The sequence below is a fragment of the Athene cunicularia genome (genome assembly GCF_003259725.1).
Source record: "Athene cunicularia isolate RWA chromosome 11 unlocalized genomic scaffold, athCun1 chr11_part1, whole genome shotgun sequence".
Taxonomy (NCBI): Eukaryota; Metazoa; Chordata; class Aves; order Strigiformes; family Strigidae; genus Athene; species Athene cunicularia.
In genome coordinates this window covers 18,616,494-18,642,910 of record NW_020799113.1, presented here as the reverse complement: position 1 = coordinate 18,642,910, position 26,417 = coordinate 18,616,494, and the positions used below count along the sequence as shown (strand labels likewise).

Below are 26,417 nucleotides of genomic sequence, written 5' to 3'. Positions count from 1 at the left end.
CCCCGCCGCCCCCCGGCCCCGCCGCCCCGAGCGGGGCACGGAGAGTGCCGCGACGGCTTACGAGAGCAGCAGTTGCCAGAACTAGCGAAAAACTAACAGAAAAACTTGGCACCCAAGTAAAGGAATCGGCTCGGCCTGTTCCCGCCGCACCGCCGCCACCCGCTCCTGCTGTTAACCCCTTTGGCAACGGGGGGGCGGCTGGTCCGGGGGACACTGGCCCTCGGGCCGCTGCCATCCTCGGCTCTCATGGGAGGGGGGGCACGTAATGGCGACCCAGCACATCGATGGCGGGGAGTTACTCGGGATGCAATAGTTGAGGGGCGGTTTAACCAGCTTGGATCAGTGTTTCTGGTAATAGTAACCCCACACGGCAATGAATGGGAGGCCTTAGATTGGAAAATAATTAAGGAGGTATGAGAGCAGTCGATTGACAGAAAATCACCTGGGAGAGCTGATCAACTTATACTCTCTAAGAGAGGGATAACTTCTGTTATAAGTTCAGTGCGGAGGTTACTTAAATAGTGCAGAACCCAGGGCATCCTGCCGATGCCGTCACAGCCTCTGAACCAGCAAAGCGGGCTGAAGTAGGTGATGGCTGTGGGATGCTATTGCCAAGAGGGATCAGCGTGCCAGTGAGCTAGCAACTACATGGAAGTTGGTTTTGCACACTCTCAAGGCGCGGAGTTGGCAGCGACGGCCCGGGGCCTCCCCGAGCCCCCCCCGCCACGGAGTGACCGCCTCGGCCCCCGCCCGCCCGCACCTCCCCCAACTAAAGCAGCAGGTTTTTCACAGAGAAGGTGCTGACGCTGTCATGCAGCAATGGCTTTATATATTCTTAATGGTGTTTTCATGTTTTTAGTACTTGTCATTTTACGCTGTGTCAGTAATAAGCGTAAGGGGCCTCTTTGTGTGGTTGTGTGATTGTTCCGCGTGTGAGGCGCAGCCCAGCTGCACAGTGTGGGGCTCTCTGACCCGCCGGGGAAGCGCCCGGGGAGGAACGAAGCGCAGGGCAGACTCTGTACGGGGGCAGTGCAGGGCGAGTGAACATCCCTTAGTGCAGAGCCCTAGTGCCCGCCTGCTGGGTCATCGGTGCTGCTGTTTGTTGGGGCTCAGTGTTTTAAGTGTCACAGGTGAAATATCTCCTCTAGCGGGAGGCAGCAGTTCATGTTAGTTGGTGTCTTCAATTTAGGTGTGTGCTCTGCGGGGAGAGTGCACCTCTGTGCCATCTGCCTAACGGAAGTATTGTTAAAAGATCATCTACAACCCAGGGGTCGTAGATGCTGATTATGAAGGGGAAATCAGAATTATGGCCTGGAACCTGTATTTTACTGCAGCTCCCCCTAATAGTATGCCGAGAAGCCACAGTGACTCGGGATTTGGATCAGCAGGTACTACTCAAATACTTTGGGCTCAGACAGTGAGACAAGGTGGACCTCTGGTAAAATGGACTCTCACTAAAGCAGAAGAATCTGTTGAGCTGACAGGCATTTTAGATACTGGTGCGGATGTGACTGTAATATCTGTGAGCAGATTGACTGTTAGCTCTGGTAACTCAAATGCTTTTTGGGGTTGGATTCATGCTGTAACAATTCAAAGCAAGGATCTCATTCATGTAAGGGACCCAGAAAACTGGGTAGGAAATATTCATCCATTTGTCTTGGAAACCCCTATTATATTTTGGGGTCATGACTGTATGGCTCAATGAGGAACTCAAATTGGATCAAATTTGTCTTAATCACCACTGCAGCACAACCCACCCTGAAACCCACCCTGAAACTAACCTTGCCAAGGGAAAAGTCGTGCCACCTTAATGATTTAATTCAGGAACAATTAAGTGCAGGACACATTGTACCTACCACCAGTCCTTAGAACTCCCCTGTGTTTGTTATTTTAAAGAAAAGTGGTAAATGGTGACTTTTACATGATCTCTGACACATTAATGATGCCATGGAGGATAAGGGTACTTTACAACCATCAATGTCCTCCCTAACAATGATTACCTGAAACAGGCATCTTGTAATAGTTGATCTAAAGGATCGATTTTTTTTACCATTCCCTTGCATCCAGATGATGCACCTAAATTTGCCTTTTCTGTTCCCACTATTAATGTTAGTGAACCTGCAAAATGGTACCACTGGGTTGTTTTACCATAAGACATAAAAAAGTCCCATTATGTGTCAGTAGTTTGTTGCAAAGGTTTTGAGCCCTGTTAGAATGCAGGTCCCCCAGGCTGTTACATCTCATGATACGGATGACATCCTTATAGCAGCATAAGCACATGAGATAGTGGAAAAGGGTCTTACTTTAACTGAAGACACACTATCTCAAATGGAGTTGCAAACAGCACTTGAAAAGATACAGAGATCATCACCAGGCAGTACCTGGGCTGGAGAATTTGTGAACAGACTATTGTCCTGCAACAGGTTAAACTTAAAACAGATGTTAAGACTTTAAAAGATTTAAAGAAACTGTTAGGAGCCATAAATTGGATATGGCCATTATTGGGCCTAACTGATGATGATCTGCATAGTTTATTTGATATTTTACAAAGGGATCCTTCACTGACATCACCCAGAGTACTTACAGAGAAAGCAAAACAAGATCTCCACCGTACAGCTAACACCATGTCAAACAGACAAGCATCATGAGTACATGGCACATCACAGGTACACCGCATTCCCCACGGTACAAGCCATCATGGAAAGAGTGCACCAAACCTTGAAAGTGCTTTTGCAAAAACAAAAAACAGGGAGAGGTCTTGGCTCCAGGGCAGCCATATGCTCTGCGGTTTCAGTGGAATGAAACACTTAGTGAACCTCTTGTTATTATTGAATGGACAGCAGGGGAGTGGTGGTGGTACGTTTCTGTTGGGAGGTCCTCTAGTAGAGAAGTTTATTCTTTAGAGTCAGTGGTAGACTGGCCTAAAGTAAATCAGATTTGAAACAAGCTGCTGAAGGAAACGAAGTATCATCTGAACTGGGGAAATACATCCTGGCTCCCAGACATGAGGAGAGGGGAGCAAGCAACTAGGTCTGGGCAAGCCGTGTATAAAGGTGTTTCTTGGAAGCCGTCCCAGCTCTCCAGCAACCATTCTCAGATAACCTCCAGAGCAGTTGGCTTTCTTCAAGGGCAGCTCTGCTTTCAGGAAGGCTGAGGAAGCTCCTCCGGCCACTGCCCAGAACCTGCCCTGTTGTTGGTGGAAGGTGTTGGACAATGGCTCTGCTAAATGCTTGTTGTAGGCATGGCCACTGCTTCTGTGCCATGTCAGTGACTAGCCCCTGCAAGGGTGATGCTGCAATGCCATGCTGCTTGTGCTGTGAGAGCAAAGGAGTTCCTCTAGAGCTGGGGCAGGGCCCTGGTGTGCCAGAGTGCTATTTAGCACATAGCTTCTGTGGGTCCAGAATTCAGTAGAACAATATTTATTTTCCTCGTGTATTTATGCAGAACACAGTGAGGTGAGCCTGAGATAGTCTCAGACAAGAGTGTGATGGTGCCTTGCAGTCAGGCACACACTGTGAAGAAAACGCAGGATGAACTGAGAAGCTTATGCTGGGGTCACATGTTGAACATTTACATGTTTTGTTCTGTTAGACCTTGGGACTTCATCACACTGATAATTAATACTCTTCATTCTCTTGTGGCCCATGAAGCTGGAGATAGGGGAGGAACTTCATCTTCCCATCAGGTTTAACCCTGCTTATGGAGCAGATTTGAGTACCCAGGTAGCAGAGAAGGTTCTGAAGATAAAGTTATTTGAGCATCCTTGTGAGGAGCGGGTCACCGTTTGGGTAGATTTCTACTTTCCGAATCTCCATACCCAGCCCATGGCCCTGGACTTTGGCTGCATCTTGAACGACACTGCAGATGTGTGTTACATTGAGATGACCAACTGCAGCCCGCTTCTTGTCCAGTGCCACGGGTCATTCCTGATGGACAGCTGCGTGAGACAGATGAAGTATGTGCCATTTTGATCTCTCCTTGAAGCTCTTCTCCTTCCTGGTGTCCTGTTTGTGCTTTGCAAAGACCAAGGCTGTTTGTCTGTGATCTGACAAATTGCTTTTCTCTTGTGGGAATAACACCTACCAGTTGTGGTCAGGCTTAGGTGCTCAGGGAATAAGTGTTCTCCACCAGTTTGGGAAGGAGTCAACATTCTTCAGCCAAACTGAGGCTGTGAGATGCTACCAACAATTTTTGCACAGCCCATAACCTAGAGTCCTGCTTTATTTCTGGAGCTACAAACCTATACTTAGGCACCGGGACAAGCAGATATATCATGTGACCTCTTTTTCTTCTCTGCCAACCCTCTGCCTTGTCATTTTACACTAAGAACCTACACAGGCGCTGCCACCAGAACAATGTGCTGCTGCCCCAGTTTCTTGCTGCTGCTTTGCTGTAGCACCCATACTGGTTCCCCTGGGAAGGAAGGCTGCTGTTGGAAAGCTGCTTTCTCTGACCTTTGTGGCCTGAGGCTAACACCACACTGGTGAAGTGAGTTTTCATCTGTTAAACTGCACATCACATTCCCCAAACAGCTATTTAGTGTTTTACAGGGAAAGGGCAGGTTCTGCTGCAGCTGTGGGTGCAGCTGTAGGCGTTGCTGGGAGCACTTGTCTGAACGTCCTGGGAAGCACGGTCAGCCAGCGCTGGGCTGTGGTTTCCAAACCCAAGAGCAATCTTGCAGTTGTGCTGGAGCACATTTCTAGCAGTTCCTCCTGCTGTGGCCTCTCTGCAATAGTACAAAAGTCTAGTCTGGGCAGTTTTAATTACAGTAGCAAATGGCTTTTCCATAATGCCCTAGGGAACTCAGCAAGGTTAACCATTGTGCATTGAAGTGCTGCTATTACAAATAATAGAAATCATCAATAAACAGTTTTGTTTAGGGAATTGAGATCTGGCTCAGAGGATACGACCTACTGGGAAATGGAGATTACCTATGGCGGTGAGGAGAGCTTGGGGAAGATGACCTGGGCACTGGGGTAGCCCATTCACAGCTGGGTCTTACCAAGTAGCAGTCTTCAGTGTGGCCCTTCTTGACACACGGCACCTTCAAGAACAGACTCTAAAATGCAGAGGAAAGTTTGCAAAAGCAGGTGGAGGGAGGTGGGCAGGGAAGGAGGAGCAGGTCTGTAAACTCTGCTTGGAGGCCCCTGTCATCTCCTGGTAAATTAGATTAGGGTTTAATTACAAGCTAGAGGGAAAATCTAATTTTGATGATAGAACAATGCATATATTTTATAATAACGGAGAAGCAAGTACATTACAGCGAAGCCTGTGTGGAATTAATTTCCTCTGGGGCCACTTGTTGGCCAGTTGCCTGTTTACTCCTTTTTTTTTTAAACTAATTTAGGGTTTTGAAAATGTGAATGCTGAATCAGTTTTTAGCTTTTAATTACTCCATCTCCACCTAAATTGGCTTTGAACCTGAGCCTGCAGGTGCTTGTTCTTGCAGGGGATGCTGAGTCACCCAACTCTGCTGAGTCAGTAGCAGTTGAGGGTCCTGAGCATTTGGCAGGATAGCAGACTCTGCTCCGAAGGGCTTGGCATATCCCCTTCAGCACTGGGGACGTTATGGCAGCTCCTTTTTCTGCTCTGCATGTTAATTAAGCAGTAATGTACTCTCTCTGGGTCCCTCAGCAGACACCATGTGATGCTCCATGGCAGAGCTGGAAATGAAGATGGTCTCCAAGCTATTAACACCTCAAATTGCTCATTAAGAGCCTGGCAGAAGGGCAGCATGTCAGATATTATTTCTGGTCCACATTAAGCACTGTTGGTATTCTAAATTATCAGATCAAACTAACTCAGTCTGACATCGAGGGAATCAAACATCAGGTCTCATGAAGGTGAGATCAATAGAGTTTAACCATCCATACATCTAACCTTGCTGGAGCTGATCATCAGAGACTCCCACCATCAATCAGACACACACATTTATTTTGGCCAGGAGAGAAAAATGTTGTTTCTCTGCCTGGACAGGACTGTGTGCTTAGATCTTTTTGTCTTCTAATTGTTCAACCTATTTTTTCCTCTTTAATCACTGCTGCTACTTTGAGCAGAGCAATCATATAAGCAACTCAGTCCAACCGTTGCTATTCTTGAAAGACTGATTTGTCCCCCTTTCTAAGGGCAGTATCCAGCTCCTCAGCTTTGTTTGGGTTTCCCATCAAAAAGAAGACATTAAATCAGAAGGATATACAAGTATTTTCTTTGAGACCTATGACAAAGGCTGACAAAGGCTCATCCCCAAATTTAGCTGTTCTCTAGAGTTTTCATCCTTTATTAAGGATCTGTGCCTTGTCATTTACTTTGAGCATTGCTGTCCCTGCATCACCTCTTTGTCCCCTTCATGCAAGACATGTTCCCTCCCTGGGATGGAGCTGACAAACACCAAGCAGTCCATGTGCCAGGATGGATCAGCAGGGAGCTCTGCACCTTGGTGGCACGTGTCAAACCCCCTCCATTTATTGATCTGACATGTCTGGAGAGTGGGAACATCTTGGCTACAAATCCAGCGTAATGAATTGCCAGTAGATTCATTGGGGAAAGGGTTTGTTGAGCTAAACATGTAGAAAATGTCTCCTTCCTTTCCATCCAGGGTTTTCTCAGCCAATGTGTTCTGAAGCAACCAGGAGCCTTTCTCCTCCCAAGTGGGTCTTCCTAAAGGATGAGCAATTTCTCATGCCTCTGCCCTCTCTCCTTCCATGTCCCCTGGCAGCTTGCAGTGCAGGGACCCTGTGAGCCAGATCCCAGCCTTGTGACCGACCAGAAAAACTCAACTCTCTGTTATATTTGATGTGATTTTTGCTTTGTTGTTTTTGTAACAGGGAAGAAATGGAAAATGCAGGCAATGAAAAACAGTGCAAGGCAAAAACTTGACAGCAGTCCTCTGTCAGCCAGCGGAGGGGAGAGGGAGCAACAGCAGCAGTGAGAATATATATCCAAAATGCACGCATCCACTGTGCCCCTGATGCTGTGGCATCTCAGATGGGGGACAGTAGACCATACCTTCTCCTCACCCGTCCTGTGCCATCAGCTCCTTGGGGCAGTACGTTTTGGGCTTTGGTAGCCTTATGGGTGCTACTTTTCCTGCTTAAATCCCATGGGTAAGTTAGAAAAGGGCTGAGTTGTGATGGAAATGTGCCTTTGGCTCTGTGTGGTTTGGCAGCAGCAGAGAAGCGGTTTGCTTGGTGTAACAGAAAAGTGGCCTTTCCTTTCTCAGAGATGGAGGGTCTTGGAGCAAGAAGAAAGCATTGCTCAGGTGAAAAGTGCTGCACATCCTACCCAAGGTGCTGTCAGACTGTCTCCTTGGATTTGTCCTGTGCCATCAGGACAAAGTGCAGGAGGTGCCCCTCTGTCACTCACGCCCCCAGCAGGCTGCAGTGGGATGGGGGTTTCCTTCTGGTTTTATGGCCAGTCAGCAAACGCTGGCTGGAGGGTGACGACCTCTTTCTTTGTCAGCGATGTTCAGCTAGCAAACCTGGGGAGCAGCTGACTTCTGTCTTTGCTTTCTGAACATCTTTACCCAGGGCACGCAGTGGGAACCCGAGGTACATTTGCACTGCAAACAGCATCCTTCTCCATATAAATGCCATTACACCTGTGCTGCCTGGTTGGCTCATGATTTTCATTCCCTCTGGGCAGGAGGCTGCCGCTCAAGGCCCATCTCTGCAGAGCTTTAATGTGTACAAAACAAAACACTGATTCTTTATTTTTTTGGTGGTGGTGGGAACAGCTTGCTGTCATAGCCTGGCTGAGGCAGAGTGAGAGCATCGATTCAAGAAACGCTGCTGTTGCTCCCCTGTCATCCCTCTGGCAGAGCACTGAGTAGAGAAGGCACCCGATGAAATCTGGGGGGCAGGATGGGCTATTTTCTCCTGTTTATTTGCTGACCTGCTGTCACTGCATGTGGCAATGATGTGTAAGGTGACAATTTTCCAGACCTTGTTTCTCGTAATTTCTCCAGCTGTTTCTCCCCCTTCACTCTTTTTCTGTTTTCAGCAAGCTGCATTAAACAGCTTTCCTTAAGGGAAAATCCCTCTGAACCCCCTGGCATCTCTCTGTCCCAGAGTGCCATTTCTAATATCGCTGTGCTCTTTCCTGGTGCATCCTTGTCTTCACAGGGTAGGTGAGAAATCTTTAAATGCTTAGGAGAAAGAACTCAAGCCAAATTTGAATCCAGGTGCCAAATCTTCACATGTTTTCAGGTATAAATCTGCACTGGGGATTTTTGTGCCAATTCCTTCTAGTTCAAGGCACTTTCTAGTGCAGAGGTGATGGAGAGCCCCGGCTTTCCTGCTGGTCCCATCATCAGCCCTGAGCTGGCTGCTGCCAAGACAGGGATTGGCAGCAAAAACCCTTCCAGACAACAGGGATTTTCTCCTGCATGAAGCTGGACACTCACAAGACAGTGAAACTGGTGCTCATCCTTCTGTACAGCCACTCTTTCCCCTCTGGAGGCTGATATTGGGATGGTGGATGGGCAGGATGGGTTTTGGGTAGGTTTCAGATCTCTTGCTGCTGAGTGGCTGGTTTAAGGCAGACAAGGAGAATACCAGTCAGGGAAATTATTTTCCAAAACATCGAGGTGTATTTCTTTTTTTGAAAAGTGTGGGATCTGCCTGGCATGTGCCAGTGCTCTGTTTTCCTCTTGTACCACTGAGGAGGCAGGAGATTGTCCCAGTGTGGAGCAGAAGCAATGCCTGCAGTTCTTCTAAAAGCCGGGTGACCAATGCCAGTGTTTTGGTCCCCCAGTGGTCTCTTTGCCAATGTTTTCTCTGGCCACAGCGACCAGCTCCATGTGCTCTAGGTGAGGAGTTGTGATAGGCTGTGTTAAATGACACTGTTATAAAAAAAATAATCTCTTATCCACCTGGCCCATCTCTTTGTCCCCAAAACCAGCCACAGTGTGAAGACCTGCTGTTACTACTGCCCTTGTAGCTGCGCTGGAGCATTGATTCATAGAGTATCTCAAGTTGGAAGGGACCCATAAGGATCATCAAGTTCAACTCCCTGATCCTCAAAGGACCACATAAAACTAAATCATATGACTAAAAGCATCATCCGGGTGATCCTTGAACTCTGGCAGATTGCCACACTGCTCGCAGAAGCAGGTGGGTTGTCTTTGCCATCTCAGAGAACAAGTAGCAGTTGGGTTAAGGCAGTATGAAGCATGTGTTCAAACAACCCAGGTGAGGACTTTGGGATGTCAGGGATGTATCACCATAAAGCTATGTCTCCTGACTTGGACAGGGAGGCAGTGAGGGGCAAAGAGAAGGGAAACCCTTAGCTCTCTACAGCACAGCAGCCTGGGGAGAACTTCATGTCCCAGGGAGATTTAATGGGGCTCTGCAAAGAGCGGGTGTACTGGGTCTGGCTGAACTGGAATTGGTTTTCCCCTACAGCAGCCCTCACAGTGCTGTGTTTTATGTCGGGAGCTGGCAGGGTGTTGATAGCACCCTGGTGTTGTGGCTACTGCTGAGCAGTGCTTACACAGCACCAAGGCTCTTTCTGATATTTCCCCCAGTGGGACGGGGTGGGCAAGATCTTGGGAGGGGACACAGCCAGGACAGCTGACCCCAACTGACCGAAGGGATATTCCATACCATATGACGTTTGCTCAGTATAAAGCTGGGAGAAAGGAGGAAGGGGGTGGGGTCACCCTTGGTCCTCCAAGGCAACCACTCCATGTATTGGAGCCCTGCTCCTGAGAAGGCCCCACATCGCCTGTCCATGGGAAGTAGAGACTAAATCTGTTTGCTTTTGCTTCTGCGTGCGGACTTTTGCTTTGCTTTGCTTATATTACAACTGTTTTTGTTTCACCCACAAGGGTTAGTTTATCTTCTTTACCCTATTGAGAAAACAAGGGGAAAGGGGGCGGGGGGGAAGTGATAGAGCGACTTGGTGGATACTTGGCATTTAGCCAGAGTCAAACCATCACAGCGGGGCAGCCCAAAGAGATGCCCACTCCAGAGTTAGTGGTGTAGGCTGGTATGAGAAGGGTTGGTTTATCCACACTGTCTGCTTTGCACAGCAGGAACCAGGAGGCCTGGGGAGTTGGGCACTCTGAGGGTCCTTCTGGGCCAGCTGGCACATTGTGCATTTTTGAGAGCGCCTAACTCAATTAATGCTGCCTCTTGAGCTGCTCTGCCCCCAGGATAGTCATCTTTCTCCTCTGCCTGAAATCTTTCTAACTGTGAGCTTGCTTTGCTTTCTTCCTCTTTGGCGGTAACTGTCACCTCTCCCTCACCCACTTGCCTCCATCACCCCACACTTGTCCCCAGCTGTCCCCAGTGTCACCTGGACCAGGCCAATCCTGTCTGGTCATCCCTTGCCCCATCCCCAGGAGCTCAATGGGGCCGTTGGACTGTGAGCACGTTTCCTGGGAGTATGTCTGCCTTGTTCTTGGTAAAGCAGGGGATAATTATGTTGTGCTATGGGAGTGGCCTTTAATAACAACTGATCAGTGATGTTACCTCGCCTTTTACACAGGGTAAAAGCCACGTGCAGCCTTAAATCTGTGATTTCTGCTGGTGTGACATGCCCCACTCCTTCTGGACAGGGGAGGGGTGGCGGTGCTGGCGTACTTGGGCTGGAGCTTCAGTGTCTACCTGAGTGATCTGGGGATGCAACCCTTGGAAGGGTATGAAACTTTGTCTTACATGTCTGATGGGGAGAGGCTGAGGGAACTGGGGGGGGGGGTTAGTCTGGAGAAGAGGAGGCTGAGGGGAGACCTCATGGCCCTCTACAGCTCCCTGACAGGAGGGTGCAGAGAGGGGGGATGAGTCTCTTGAGCCAAGGAACCAGCGCCAGGACAAGAGGGAATGGCCTCAAGCTGCACCAGGGCAGGGTCAGGCTGGCTCTTAGGAAGTATTTCTGTGCAGAAGGGGCTGTTGGGTGTTGGAGTGGGCTGCCCAGGGCAAGGGGGGTGTCCCCATCCCTGGAGGGGTTGAAGAGTCGGGCTGAGCCAGCGCTGAGGGATCTGGTGGAGTTGGGAACGGTCAGGGTGAGGTTCATGGTTGGACTGGAGGAGCTTCAAGGTCTTTTCCAACCTAGATGATTCTGAAAATAAACTGGAGCTTTTTTTGGTTTGATTTTACTTCTGCATTAGTTATCATTGCTGCTTTACGTTCTCCTGTCTTTCCCTGTGGTGACCCACTGCAGAGCCCTGTTGGGAGGATGCACTGTGGCATTGCTGCCCACTCTGGGTGTGCTGGGCAGCCTTGAGCTGCTTCTTGGCTTCCTTCAGGGTGAAGCTGACCTGCCAAGCCCACACAGCCTGGTCCCTGCCACCTCAGGCTGCATCCTCTTCATCACTTTCATAACTTGTTGAGATCCAGCTTTGGTCTCCTGAAGCCTTTTCCCTGAGGAGAGGAGAGATTGAGAATCTTTCTTCCCCAGGACTGGGAGCCTCCTACTTGCCTGTCTAATCCCCCAGGAGCAGCCTGCTGCTCTCAGCTGGTTATGCTCAACCAGTTCTTTGGCTCTCCCCTGCTTCCCAGTATTCTTAACCCTTGCAGCCATACCCTTCGTGTTTCTAAGCTCTCTGTGTTTGTTCGCATGAAGACACCTTAAAATGGTGAGTGTCCAGATTGATGCACACAGGCGGCTGGAGCACATCTCTCCTCCTTTGCTGTCAGTTAGGGGGGGTCAATACAGTCATGTGTTGGCAGACCTCATTTTGGAAGTAGCTGGTAAGATTGTAATTGGTGCTGATTACTTTAAATAGCATCTGCAAATTGCAGCTGTCAGGGCTTGTTTAATTTTGAACAAAGACTACAAATTATATTTATTGTTAGAGCTACTGATTTGTTCAGAGGGACCTCTGGCCAGAGTCTGATTGGGAAGCATTTTTGTGTCTGATAGAGATTCAGGAGCTCAGCTGATGCTTGTAAATCACCTGGCTGATGTGCAAAGGATGAGGAAGGAGAGGATTTAATGGGTCATGTTTTGCCATCTTTAAAAGCAGTGTGAGCCAGAATAACTCCTGTAAAGTCAGTGGAGGCTTCTTCCAGGGCTATGACCTGTCAAGAGAGGGAAGTTCTGCTGCCTCAGGATGATCTCCACAGAGACCCGCTTGCGGCGGGCGGAGGAAGCAAGCAGCCGATTCTATGTGAATGATAGAGCAAGCTTCAACTTTATTGAAAGAAATCACACCTTATATAAGCACTCTACAATACACTACTTGTAACTCTATTGGATACATTTAAGAAACTACATTATAATATCTCAGCCATTGGGTACATTTAAAAGGTCATATTATAATATCCCAGCCCCTTGTGGCATTTCTGGTATTTATAAACATTTTTCTTGCTTTGAACCTGTTTCCCCCTCAGGGCTTTTCTCTCTCACCCCCAAGGTCATAATGCACCCCAACTTATCTCTTTGTTCTCACAACAGTCCCTGTTAGCATCACTGAGCCTTGAAACTCCTTCCTTATTAGTATAACTGTACGCTGGGTTTTTTCCTCTGTTTACCTCAGGTGGCTGTGGCCGACTTCTGCAGGGAGCTGTGGCCGACCAGCTCCTGCAGGCAGCTATGGCCTTGCTCTCTGCAAGCCGTTCTCCAACACCAGCTGTGCCTTGCAGTGCCGGTGGTGGCTGGCCCTGGTCCAGCTTCAGTTCACCCAAAGTGCCTGAGGAGCTTTAGTACCTGTCTCCTGCAAAACTAGACCAGCCACATCCCATGAAGATAACTCTGGGAGAAGCATGAGCCCTGTCAGATGGAGCTTGAGGGGCCTCAGACTCTGCTCTGATTCTTCTCGTTGGAAGTGATGGGATGGTCGAGGTCTGTGGGCTTCAGCAGGAGCTGAAGAATCTCAGTGCACCCAAAAATGAAATCCTGTGGCCCCTGCTCAGAGGTGCTGGAGAGCTTTGGTTGCTGCCCCTGGAACTTGTGATACTTCACTTTTTTTCGGTAGTAACATCCCTACATCCATTCCTACACAATTTCTACTTTCAAACAAGAAATCAACATTCTCCCTCATCTCTCAAAACTGACATTTTTTTTGACTTGGATAAGTAAGTGGCTGTTGAAACTGCATATTAACTTCAAGTTAATTAATACTTGGTCACAGTGGGACATGTCCAGGACCGCTCGCTGCATTCAGATGAACACCAAATCCAGCTTAATCATTTCCAGCGTGTGCAAGACAGGAGTTGGAGCTGTCGGATCTCACCACAGCAACATTGCTTCTCTTCTCTGTCCCTCCACTGCCTGGTCTGAATTTCAGTGGGCAGTTCAGTAACTACACAAACCTTAGCTCAGCAGGGGAATTTATCCCAGCAAAGAAATAGGCTTCAGGGCCATTTGGATGAAATGCTGTTTAATAGTCACTCTTGATGAGGGCAAGCCCTTGCCACTGCCTTCCTCAGCTGCTGGACAGGTGGCCCAGCTCAAGCCCAGTGTTCCCACACGGTGCTCTGGAAAGGCTTTTGGTTTGTGCCTATATTATACTATTTTGTTTTCAGCCACAAACACCCTTGAGCTGTCAGTAGTTTGCTCCAAAGTGCCTTTTAAATATGCATCTGATGGCATGAAGGAGAAATAAAAGTGCATTGTAGGGGCCTGTAGTCTGTTGAGATGCCTCATAGGCATGTGATCTCTGATACTTTTCCCTGTGATGACCCAAGAAGAGCTCGTTCTTTGTTGGGAGGCTTGTTTTAACCCAGTGCTCTGGCTAGTGGGGGCACCAGAAGGTGGTCCTCAGGGGCCTGGGCACAGGTGCTCTGCACATGGGTGCTATGCACTAGGGAAGTGGTCTCAGCACTGTTAAAACTCTTGCATTTAATGCAAAGGGGTAGTGGCTTCTGGCACTCCCTGGTGCTGGAGCACTCCCCTTGCTGCAGGTTTGGGGTGACAGTCCTCATGTTACTGGCTCCTGCACAGCCTCAGCCGGCCGGGTCACATCATCCTGTGTGAATCTTCACATGTAGTTTGCAGAAGTGGTGTGATTTCTAGCTCCTCTATTTTGGGAGGCGGGTGTGGGAAGCTGTGTGAAGCTGTGTCCCTAGCAGGCTCAGAAACCAGGAGACAGGCTGAGATATTTTTTTCTAACATCTCAGAGGTTAGGAAGAGCGGGTGACACGAGGCTGTCCTGGCCTTAGCAGGAAGGACTCTTCTCTCCCTGGTGTCAGTCCACCTATGCTCCTATTAAATCCCCACTGTTAATTCCTGGATACGTTTTGTCTCATCTGAGGGGTGGCTGGGTTGGGTGAGATGGACCCAAAGGGCTTAACCACTTGCTTTCAGCCTCTCCAGCTTCAGGCTGACCTGCTTATGTCAGGAGGCTCCTTCTCTAAGCTCCATGGTGCTGGTGAGGGCATGTCCACAGCCCTTTGGCCCCTCTGGTTTGGGATGGGTGGTCTCTGCAGGTGGAGGAGCTGCTTTCTGCTCCTTGCCTTCCTCTCTGCATTCACAGCCTTGGCCAGAAGGTGCTGGAGGGGAAGAGCTGCCTAAAGCTTGGGCTGATGTTGACCATATAGTTATCTTCCTCTTTCTTCTCCTTTTTTGAAGACAAACCCCTTTTCTTTAGCACCAGGCAGATTTCTTGTCCCAGGGGTCAGCTTTCTATTGACACCTTAGGTTGCTCTCTCCCTTCCTTTTCATGTTACACTTCTTGTTGTTCATTTTGGCTTTCCCTCACTAGAAAAAGTCCCTTGCTGTGCTCTGTGCTTCTCTGCAGCAGAATTCACTAATCACATCACCTCCCAGCACCAGGTCCCAAAGGGCTTCTACTTTAGAGTGAAAAATATTGTTGTTTAGGCACTGCAATCCCATGAAGTTGCCTCAAGCCATTCTATAAAACTAAAGGTAATTTAATAAGTGATTATGGATTTTGCATCTCGGGGGTTTACCTCTCCTCAGGAGCTGTTCTTAACCTGCAGTATTTATCACAAGCGGTTCTAAGAGCTGCACTCTCATTTTCTAGCTAGGATGCATCACAGCAATCACCATGACAATGGCCAGAGCCATGCGCTGAACTGGTGCTTGGACTGGTGTGTAGCTGGAGGGCTTCGAGGTGCTCCTGGCCCTGCATGTGTCTGCCCCTGCGCTGCGGGCATCTCCCTGTCACCAGGGACAGGCAGCGTTCAGCTGCAGGCTGCCCAGAGGCACCGTTGTTGCAGATGAGCTGGATTTATTTCATCCTGAGGCAGATGCTCAAGTCAGCAGCTGCTGGAGGTGTTGAGCAGGTGGGTCACCCCTCAGGTCACCCCAATACATATTAAGATGCCTCAACTGAGAGGAGTGAAGGTTGCACTGGTGGGTCTGGAGGTGGGTGATGCTCTGCAGGGGCAAGCACATGCCTTCATCCTCTCCAGTCCTGCTTTGCTCTTCCACGTGGACAGTGCCAGGGTCATCTTTGGGGTTCCCCATGGGGTCCCAGTGGCAGGGCGAGGGGGGACTGGGGAGGGGTGACAGTGCTGTGGCTCATCAGTCCCTGCTTGGGGCAGGTTTCCTGGGCAAGAGCCTTGTTCTTGCATGAAGTTGCAGGAAGGACAAATCAGGTGGGACCTCTTGAGGGATGTGAGGAGCAGAGGCTCTAATCCAGAAATGGAAACCAGCCTTAAATGATCAGCTACTGAGCGAGAGACAAATATTCATTTGGGAGCACATCGTTAAAGGCACGAATCCCCAGCTGGGATTGAAGCACCCACATTGCTGTAAAAAATCTGCCTTGTTTGCCCATGGGAACACTTGCAAATAGGTGTGGTGACAGGCAGGCATGGTTCCAGCGTGTCCCTCCATGAGGCATGAGAAGCATGAAGAGAGTTACTGTGAGCGCCTGCTGTGATTTAAAACAGAGAATGTAATCTGAGTCACTGAGTAATCTGAGAATGTTAAACCATACACTTTTTACTGACACATGTTGGTCAAACTATCAATTCAGCTCTGTTGAACTGCTTTGCTGAATCATTTGCCAAATTGGTCCTCCAAGGGTTTGCATTTAGAAACCACTGGGGAGGTAATCACTCCATTGGTATGTGCCACGTTGGTTATAACCTTGTTTCAGCAGAGCTGCTGCCCTTTTAGCACAAGGTGCAGTTGGAGCCGTTGTTTTGCAACCAGGGAATACCCGTGGCACAGCAGGGAGCTGAACCTTGTCCAGTGGCTGGACACCGGGCTTCTGCAGAGGGAGAAACAGGATGGTTTTGCTTGGAGAAGCCCACTCAGACTGTACGGACCTATGCTGAGTTTGGGATATTTTTTTCGGCTTGTTTTTTTACACTGTAAAATGAGGCTTTTATCTGCATCGTGATGTGAAGGCTTCCAGTTTCCTTCCTGTATCAAGCTGTGCCAAGTACTGTGGTCTCCATGTAACACCTTATAAACCCCAGCTAGAGTTGCCCATTTTCACATCTCTACCTTCACCTGAGACCTGCAGTATTGCAGTGATGGCCACAAAGCTGTCTTTGATAAAATGAGACTTTGCAAAGTCACTGTCTCTTCCTCCTGGCATGGAAAATGGCCTTTGGTCATCTGACCTTCTGGGTGAACCTGGTGCCTTGTTCTGCATTGTGTGGGACAGAAGCTGCTCCTGCGGCAATAAAGAAGGATATAAGGAAGCACAGGAGGTTCTGAAAGTGCTGATGTTGGCATTAAGTTCAAGGAGAAGGGTTGCACCTGCTCACATCCAAATACCAGTTGTTTTAACATTATAACTCTGCACTTTTTTTTCTGAATCAGAAGAAATTATACCCTGTAGACGTAAAGAATAGTGTGGCTGAATGTTTTCAGATATAAGCATGAAATGATCTTTATTTCCGGCTTTGTTTCCATGTATGCACAAATAAACTAGAGAAATTCAAGTAAATATGGCTAAGTAGGATCCAGAATTGCTTCAAAGGATATGTCTGGATTTGCAGCTTCATCTTCTGCTTGTGTCACTGTATCACCATGTAGCCTTCCTGGGGAGGTGGGAGATCATAGGCCTAGGAAAGATGTGGGTTAACATCTTTGGGAACACGTGCTTGGCAAAGCTTTGCTAGGTTTGAAAACGTGGAGATGAGAGAAGGAGTATTGAAACATGAGAAGACTCAGCCCTCCCCAGTCCTTTATCTACTGGGGAGATGTAGCCTCTGATTAGTGGTAAAGGTGTCCCATAAATATTCTTGCAGATTCTGCTGATGTCAAGGCTCCAGCACAAAGCACATCTTCCCATTACTGAAGAAGCAGGTATTATTACATTTGAGGAGCACTGACAAAGCCCTCACTTACTAAATTAGGGTCAGAAGCCCAGGGATGAGGTTCCTATTGAAAGATGGCACCTCTGAGGTCAAACACCAGCTTTCAGCTGCTGCAGGACAGAAGAGCATCTTGGCTGACTTCTTCAGGAAAGTGTTATTCAAGAAGAATGACCTGGTGGGGATCCTCAGCTCTCCAGCACTGATGGTTGCATGAAATGAAACCTAAGTACTCTCTGAAATTGGATGGTTGTGCCAAGCCCTTTCTAAGTCCTTAATTTCGAGGTTTTGATACTTCTCACTTGCAGCTGTGTTCCTGGTTTTGTCCTGAAGAACCTAACTTGTCGAGGCGTGGGTTTCTTGGCACATTCCTTGGGCAGGAGTGAGCAAAGCTGCGCTGGCACAAGGGTGCAAAATGCCCTTGAGGTCTCTTCCAGGACTGAGTGCTGGGTGCACTCAGCTTCCCCCTGCAAATTTGCGTGTAGGAAGTGCAGATGGAAGCCGTGTCTCATCTGTGGGTAGGCTTGGACCCACACTCAACGGATGGCGTGGACATACCCATACTTGATTTGCACCAGGTCCGATCTCAGCTGCTCCTGGCTTGATGAGGCTGCAGATGCAGATAGAGCAGATGCTAATAGAGGAACACACCCTGAAGCAGCAGAAAGCTCTCACCTCTGGTCCCCCAGAAGGCACTGCCTTTGACCAGCACGCTCGTCAGAGGCTTCTCAAGTTAGTAGGAGCTCCTGTACCCTATCTCCAGGTGCCCCGAGGGTAACACCCAGCAGTGCACCCCTGCTCCTGAGAGCTCCTTGTGTCTGCAGAGCTGGGATGAGCTGGGGACTTCAGAAAGGGTCTGATCCTGGTAGCTTTGATGTGCTCCCTGTGAGCAGCTGAGTGTCCTCACTTCCACTGAGCCACCCCGAGCTTTGGAGGTGCTCAGCTCCCTGCAGATGCTGGGTTCTGCTCTTAGGGCTGAGGGCGTCCAGTGCAGAACATCAAGCCCTTCCAGACAGCACCAACACCATCCTTGCTGACCAGCTCTGAAACAGGCAACTCAAAGCTGGCATCTTTGTTCCAGCTAACAGATGACGCTGAGCAAAAAGAGCAGGGAAACACACAGGTTGACAAACCCTAAATTGGGTGGCATGTATGGTGGTGGGACTGCAGGGCTTACCTCGGTAACTTGGTGCTTCCCTCTGCTCCTTCATGAGGAGGCACGGGCACAGTAGGCTCCAGTTCAGGAAGAAGATGCTCTACAAAACAGATCACGTATGTGCTTTCCTGAGAGTGATTGCTCTGGAAAAGGACCTTCCCATGAATCTTGTAGGCATTGATCACTGGATTTGCTGCTGCTGATCTGGGGACAGGTCTGGTTGCAGAGAGTGAAGATTTCCTGTGCAGGCAAATCTTATGGCAAGGTCCTGAAGCAATTTCAGGCTGGGGCTGTACACCAGGCTTAGCAGTTTCATTGAGACCAGTGGAGGTCTCACTGTTTCAGTTGCTTTTCATAGCAGAGGAGCTGTGACCAGTATCCATTTTAAACTGGTTTTATTTTAAGGTCCCATTGGTAGCTGATAAAACCTAGGAGCTACATTCCCTGTGACTTACCAAAGTCTTAATACTAGGTGATCAAGCCTTGGGTTTCACGGGCTTGAGTTGAATTTTTACAGCAGGGAATACAGAAATACCCACTTTATTTGCATCTTCCACACTCCTGGGAATTTGGTTTAAGGACTGTCCTTACTCCTTTCAAAGCTGAGCTGCAGAGACTTCACGTGGGCTTGAAGGAGCTGTCTCTGACAAATGAACTTCAGCCGCTGGACACGGGGAGTTTTTTGAGTGCTTGTCTGTATAGCTTTTTCCTCCTTGGGACCCTCTGCCTGGTGCCTTAGAGCCTGAGTTCTCCTGGCCAGCAGCGCTCAGCGCTCAAGCTGCCTGTGCCCGCCCTAACACATCATTGTAGGGGCCAGATGGGCTGGTCACCTTGGTCACCTCTCAACATCTTCTACTCTTGGCTACCATGAGCATCATGTGAGTTTCTTTGTGCACTTTATGGGCCTGTGTTGCAAAGAGATGGACCCTTTATGGTTTGGAAGCGCTTTGTTTAAAGTTCGTAATGCCATAGCAGTTCTGTTCAGTCTTTATTGAGAAAACAGCCTGTGAGGTCCTCTGTTGTATCGAAACAGGCTTCTGAAACAGGCCCTGAGGTGAGGCTGCAGTACCATCAAGTGGTGACTCACTGTGTCTGAAGGGCGGTCAGGTGTTTAAACTGTTTTTCAGGGAGCACCATGGCATGGGGGAATCTTAGTGGGAAATTCTCCTTTGGAGAGGTCTGCGCATCCTTCCCTGGGATGCCTGAGGAAGGAATTGCCAGAGTTTCTCATGTTTCCTTTTTACCATGTGGGTCTTAAATTCTGGCTATGAAAACCCTTTCTCCTTGTGTGGTGACAAGGGAGAAAGAGTGGCAGGCTTCTCCACAGGTACAAAGGGGTCCTTCACAGAGCTGCCAGCCAGGACATCCCTATGGCCTGACAGTGTCTCAGCACTGCAGGAACCAAGGGTCTGTCCTCGCAGACCAAGGAGACCTCACACAATTGGTTTTTGTGCTCAGGTGGGCAAATGTTGGCCAGTGAGGGTGTGTCAGAAGCTGCCCCAGAAGTTGAAGGCCCAGCCCCGTGTCTTCAAGGCGCTGCCCTTGCAGGACAGCGATGCAACACGTGAGTCAGGTTTTCACCCACGGAAGAGGTGAGATGGGTGAGTGTCACCCCCCAGGAGGTCTGGCAGGGCAGTGTGGTAACAAGAGCCCAGCACAGGGAGGAGGAGATGAGGTCTGCCTCCACAGAGGGCTTTCTGCAAGCCTCGTACCCCCTGTGCTTCAGTTTCCCCTGCAGCACACTCTTCTGAGAGGGGCTTGGAAATCTGCCTGGGGAGCTTGCTCAGAGTGCATCAGGGCACTGTGGGGTGGGGTGGCTGCCTGTTTGCCCTCGTCTTCCCCCTTGCACAGGATTATTTGCAGGCTGCACCACCCTGGTGCAGAGCAGTTGGTGTGTTCACAGGCGATAACCCTGGAAAGGCCAATCTAGGCAAGGCCTGCTGCTGGTACCAGCAGGCAAAACAGCCAGCAGGCACCTTCCTGGGCACGGCAGGATGGTCGCCTGGAGTGGTGTGCTGCCAGCAGTCCCTGTGGCTCTGGCCCAGCCTGCCTGCCTGTTCCCAGGCATTGGGAGTCAGCTGAAACGATGGAGCATTCCCAAAGGCAGTTTGCCTGTGGCCACCGTGACTTGGAAACTGGCAGTGTGTAGCAGGATGGACACAAGTGCTTTTGTGCCTAGGAACAGTGCCAGGGATGTTTTAATTGCTAGTAGAGATGTAACCATCTTGTGTCTGGCTTTGACCAGAGCCAAACACTCAGCAGAGAAGTCAACCCTTATTTCTAGGCAGTGAGAGCTCATCTGCCTCGTTCATGGAGCTGAGGTTTGCCTGATGCAGCAGTGCCAGGAGTGTGTCTGGGCAGCATAACCCTCATGAGCATCGTGCTCCCTGGTGACTATGTGAAAACACCAGATGGTCCATTTTGGATTCATCTGACACCCAAATATCCAGTTACACTTCACACCAGGACTCATCCCAGTTACTGCATGCAGGTGCTGTAGGCCCTGCTCTAAGTCAGTCTCTGTGTTCCATTCCCCTTAGAGGTCCTGGTGACAGCCCTGCCCTTGGGACAAGGGTTGAATTTGAGGCCCTGTCACCTGGGACTTACTTGATGGAGGAGCTTTCTGTGCTTCTCTCTTTTCAAAAGTCCTACCAAAGCGAGCTGAAGATTGGCCAGAGCAGCCAGTACCTCCAGCTGCAGGTCTCGGGGCGTGGGCTGGAGCCACAGCTGGAGTTCAGCCCCCCGGTGCTTGAGCTGGGACCATTGCTGCTGTACAGCCGTGGAACAGAGGGGACGGTGGTGTTGAAGAACCCACGCAAGTTCCCCATCAAGTTTTACTCACATTGTGTTTTGTTTAAGATGATGATGGTAAGAAATAAATCCCCTTGCGTCCTAGCCATTCCTGAAAGATCAGAGGGGCTAGGGGCAGCTGGACTTATCTTTTAATAGATAGGCCAATTCTTGCCATGACTATAGGTCTGACACCAGATGCACAAACAACTCATATGCTGTAGGTCCAGCCACGTTCAAAAGGAACAGTCAGATGCACAAATAAGTTTATTCTTTTCAGACATGTACATATTCCTTGAGATTGCCTGAAAGTGTGCATGGATGTGTGGGTGGGACTGGGGTCAATCCACTGTACCTTTGAGTTGTAGCACAAAACATTTCTTGGTATAACTTCCGAGTAGTTGTGCAAAATATTTGTTGGGAAGAGCGGAAGAACGGGACCACACAGCTTCCACCTTGCTTTGCGCTCTTCCTTGGGGCCATGGCAAAACAAACCACCGCATCTTCACACTGCCCTGTGCCTGCTCTAGGCACCAGGTGTTCAGCAACTGTGGATTTTGCAGTTTTTCACTGGTTTTGCTCTCAACACTTCCAACGGGAAGCCCATGCTTTTAGCAACCAGCCATTCCCCAGCTTGCTGGAGGATTTGCGGCGTAAAAGTCACAGGCATCCCCTACCAGCCCTGAGTGCAGCCAAAGCAAACTCATATCTGCCTACCATGGACTGGGGAAAGAATCAGGATGTCCCCTTTGTCCCTTAACCACAAAGAGTAGGATTGGGTAAGTTGTTCAGCCAGTAGGACCAGGTCTAATACCACCAGCTATCTTATATTTGCTCCTTCCCAGCACCAAAAGCACAAACTTAAAATCCTCCCGAGGGCAGACACAGCCCAGACAGGCTTCTCCTCGGTAATTTTTCCATCTTCTGCACGTGACTGTGCAAAGCAGCAAATGGCAAAGAGCAGATTGCCAGGCCATGTTCACCCCATTCTTGCCTCCCTGTGTCCTTGAGAAAAGGCAGGGGACAGGTAATGTTGCCGTGAAACATTTGACACAGTTATGATTTAGCAGCAATTTAAGTTTTATTAATGTTATGAGGTAGATCAAAAGGTTGAATTTTAGCAGCACTTCACGATGGACCAGTTTAAAGATTAACAAGGTGATTTGGCAGAATATGTTATAATTAAAACAGCAATGTAACTATAGATTCGAGAATGACAAGTTTCACGCTAACTTACTACAAGGTACCCTAAATCAAAGCATGTACACGTGTGTAAACACAAAACATACACATATGTGGACAGACAGAACTATTTGGACCCAGTAAAATGTACAGACACCCACATTTGTGAAGGCAAATTCCAACACCTAGATAGGTAGAGAGGTGGATGGAAGAGACAAGTATATGGTTAAAATTTCCCTCTTAAGTTTAGAGCAAATACAAATGAATCAGCATTCTTCGATGGGTAATAATTGAGCCTTGAGAAGTCTGAATTTCCTCCCCTCATAAATGAAACCAGAAAGGAGGTGGCATTGTTTGTCAAAGGAACATTTAAGTTTCATTTTGCCAGTAGTATTTTCCCTTAGTTGTTAAAAACAGATTGAGATTTTTGACAGTATAATGTGTTGTCCAGCCCAGGTGTGGGTGGCAGAGAAGACTTTGTGGGGGGTGACAGATGTTTTCTCTGCTTCAGGGAATTTCTTTGAAAATACCCGTTTGGTGCAATCTGCTGCTGTTCAAGTTGCAGAAACTTAGGTGGATCCCAAACATACGTGCAGCCTGTGATCACTGAGCCAGTGATCTCATACAGACCAGGAGCTCAGTAGGGAACCAGATCTTCTCACTTGATCTGGAGCTCCAGGACCAGCCGGGTCTCTGAGTCAGCTCTGGTCCATCGCTACCGCAAATAATTTGAGTTTTATTTGAGCACGCTCAGAGCGGGGGTTTGCTGGGCTGATGTACCAGGGCTCAAAGCAGACTGTTTCCTCAGGCTCCCTGGTCTTTTCCTTCTCTTTAAGGCCAATTCTAGGTTCTTTGCAGGGCTTTCTATGCAGTCCCCAGCTCCCATGGGTGCTGGGATGGCTGCCCAGCGCTCAAAGCGAGCTTTTGCATGCCTGGGCTTTATGGCAGCACTGCTTTGGAGTCACCCCCCAGGACAGAAGGAGCCCACCTGTCCTGGTTCAGCTAGGATAGGGTTAAGTTTTCCCAGCAGAGAGGGGAAAAGGATCTCCAGCCGGGTTATTCATACCATGCTGAAGTCAGGTCCCGCAAGCTTTTTCCTTTGTGGCTTTGGTCGCGGGGAGCATCGCGAGCGAGCTGTCTGTATCCATTGCGTTATTTCTCTGTATATCTTTTGTCTTGTTTACTGTTGTTGCTGTTTATTGTTGTTATCATTGCTACTGTTGTTGTTCAGATTGCTTATTACACTGTTGTATTAAATTTCTTCTTATTTTAACCCGGGGTTTGTGCCCTACTTGTGTCCGAGGGTGGGGGAGGGACATCGGCAACGTGGTCTCTGGTCCCGGCAGGGCTTAAAACCATCACACCACCCAGGGAAGCAGGAAGGAAGACACGCTGTCGGGGCTGTTCCCCACGATGCATAGATGAATAAGACTGCATCACACTGAAGGATGTTTCCTCCTAACACCGCTCTGTGGATTCCCCAAAGCCTAACAGCCACATTAGCGACATTTTCGAGTTGGATCCCGTTCAGATGTGTGTGCCCAGCTGCTCCCGCGCCTTTGCCATGGTGACCTTCACTCCGCAAACGATGCAGAACTACCAGTGCACTTCTGAGGCTTCCCTTCATGTTCAGGCAGGGTAACTCACCCTGGGAAACCTTGGGGATGACCTTTTTGACAGCTGCCTCTCCTCTGGGAGAATGCAGACCTCTCGTTAACCCTAACTTAGTAGCCCTAAGCAGGGTACTTAGCATTAGATCCTGTAGGAAGCAGTAACTACTAGATAGAGCAGATCAGAAAAGTCTTAGTTTAGTTTGTGTGAGTAACTATGAGGACAGGGTAATATTAGGTAGCCCACTGAAAGCTACTGAATCAGAAAAAAATGGAGACATGCAACAGCTGAGCTGGGGCTCTCCATGGACAAAGGATTAGATGTTTCCCCCTTGCATGTGCTAAAATGAGATGATCCAATGTGATTACTGGGCATATACTAAGATATTTGATGTTAAAGGTGTGATTGGACCCCTTGTAAAAGAGGAGCCCAGTTCCTCTGTCCTGGGACCTGTGTACTGAGGCTCTGATCTGCTCTTCCCCAACCCTTTAGTCTGGGAGGAGATAAGGCAGATATCTGCCGTAACAAGCAATTCCTTTTTCAGTGTCCTTGGAAATAAACTTTACTGATGGTGTTATTTATTTATTTTCCCCATCTTGCTTTTATACTGTTTTCATGCTGTGCTTGTGCTTTTTGCATATGTCTTTCATCGCCGCCAGCGAATTTGCCACATCTCATCTGTTGCCTCATTATTTACGTGCTGTACTGCATGATTCGATGAAGTGAAATCATATTTAACTGCTGTCCTGGAAGGCTCTGGCTCTTCAGAGCAGATTCCTCTTGTGAATGGCCCTGATTGGGCTGGGATGAGCGGGGTGAAGGGGGAGCTGTGTCATGGGGTACAGGAGAAAACCTGCCAGGGAAAACGCAGTGGGCAGCACTCGCTTCTCTGCTTGCCATGTGGGGAATGGGTTAGTACCAGCCCTAATGATCTCTCCTCCGCCTCTCCTGCAGCCCCACAGCAATTAAAGCACAGAGCCTGACCTTCAATATCAGTGGAGGTGGGAATCTGCCTCAGGTGACAGTCCTGTGCCTGGTCCTTCACAATAAGAGGGGGAACCCTCTGCTGCTCTTCAAAAAACTGTTGCTGGGTGATTCATAAAAACTCCCCCTGGTCCTTCCTAATGGCGACATTGTACCTGTCCCGGTGAGGACCTGATCAGGGGGTGCTCTGGTCTGGGGAGGTCCCAGCAAACATGGGAAAATGTCTGACTTCTTCCGTACAGGAAGGGAGCTCCCCTTGGAAATGTGATTTTTTCTGACTAGTCTGTCCTTTTCAGTTAAAAACAAGACAAGAAAGTTGATGGAGCACTTTTCCCCCCATCTCTTTTCTCATGCTTTGATTCTCACCTGGGCACATGTGATGTCCTAGTATGATGGTTTGACTTTGGCTAAATTCCAGGTACCCACCAAGTCACTCTATCACTTCCCCCTAAAATATGAATTGCTTTTTCATCCCTATCCAGTTGCCCACTTCCACAAGCATCTTCCCAGCTGCAGCTGGAGACTTTCTCCCTGACCCCTCTCTGCTTTTCAGACCCCCCTATGAGTGTCTGACACTTGTCCTCTACGTGGGAGCTGAGCCTGGCTCAGGGAAAAGCCTCATGGTAGGTCAGGACTGGGAAGGAGGACATCAGGGCACATTTTTGGGAAGTCTCTGACACTGGAGAAAATTGATGTTGTAGCGACGAGTTAGCTGACCTCAGTCACTGTCTGTGTGCAATTCCCCAGTCCACGGCAAATGCAAAGTCACTGTTGAAAAATAACCCTCCTAACTTGGGCAGAGGTGGAGCCCCTGCTCACAGCAGCCATCGGAGCTCAACGGCAGGGCCATGACACACCAACCCACAGTAACGTGGTTGTGTCTGAGCTCACGGTCCGCTGGGGAGCAGCGTGGTTCTGCATGTCCAAGAGGTCTCATCAGAAAGAGGAGTGAGGAGAGCTGTCAACCTCTGCATTTCCTAGCACAGGCACCTTGCCTGCTGGTCAAGATGGGAGACCTCAGCCCAAGTCCTTGAGGCTCTGCACGTGCCCACCTCCCTCCCCTGTGGGTCCTGGCGTTGGCTCTGCCCCGGCACAGGGCACACTTGTGCTGAAGCTAGGCTGCTGGGCTGTGCCATCAGCTCTCTGGTCATCAGTTATGAAAGCCTGACAAAGCATCCACATGAGCTTGGACCAGGAACACCTCAGCTTCGGAGCAGTGTATCAGCAGAGCTACATGTCCTGGCACCTCACCATGGAGAACATGGGCAACATAGGAGTCAAGTAATGCCAAACCCTGTCCTCTCTGAGGGCTGAGAGCTTGGGTGAGGGTTGGATGGAGCTGTAGCTTGCCCAGAGAGTTGCCCTCTGCTTTTCCATTCCGGTGGGGAGTTGTGCGGCCAAGGATGTGCAGTCAGGCCTAGAAGTTAGCAAGGGATAAAAAAAAGCTTCTTTACAGATGGGTGCAGCTGAGTCCTGCCCAAACTGAAGCCTTAGTGCCAGGCGGCTCAGCACCC

The 26,417-nt window shown here is 49.2% G+C and overlaps 1 protein-coding gene across 1 annotated transcript in view; it reads left to right on the top strand.

The window, feature by feature from the left end:
• The window catches only part of HYDIN (HYDIN, axonemal central pair apparatus protein), a 140,540-nt gene that overhangs the window by 93,868 nt on the left and 20,255 nt on the right, over positions 1–26,417 (top strand). Inside the window, 4 exon segments of the mRNA XM_026856977.1 lie at positions 3,641–3,955; positions 20,877–21,204; positions 23,771–23,946; positions 24,874–25,066. Coding sequence (XP_026712778.1) covers positions 3,641–3,955; positions 20,877–21,204; positions 23,771–23,946; positions 24,874–25,066 — 1,012 coding nt within the window.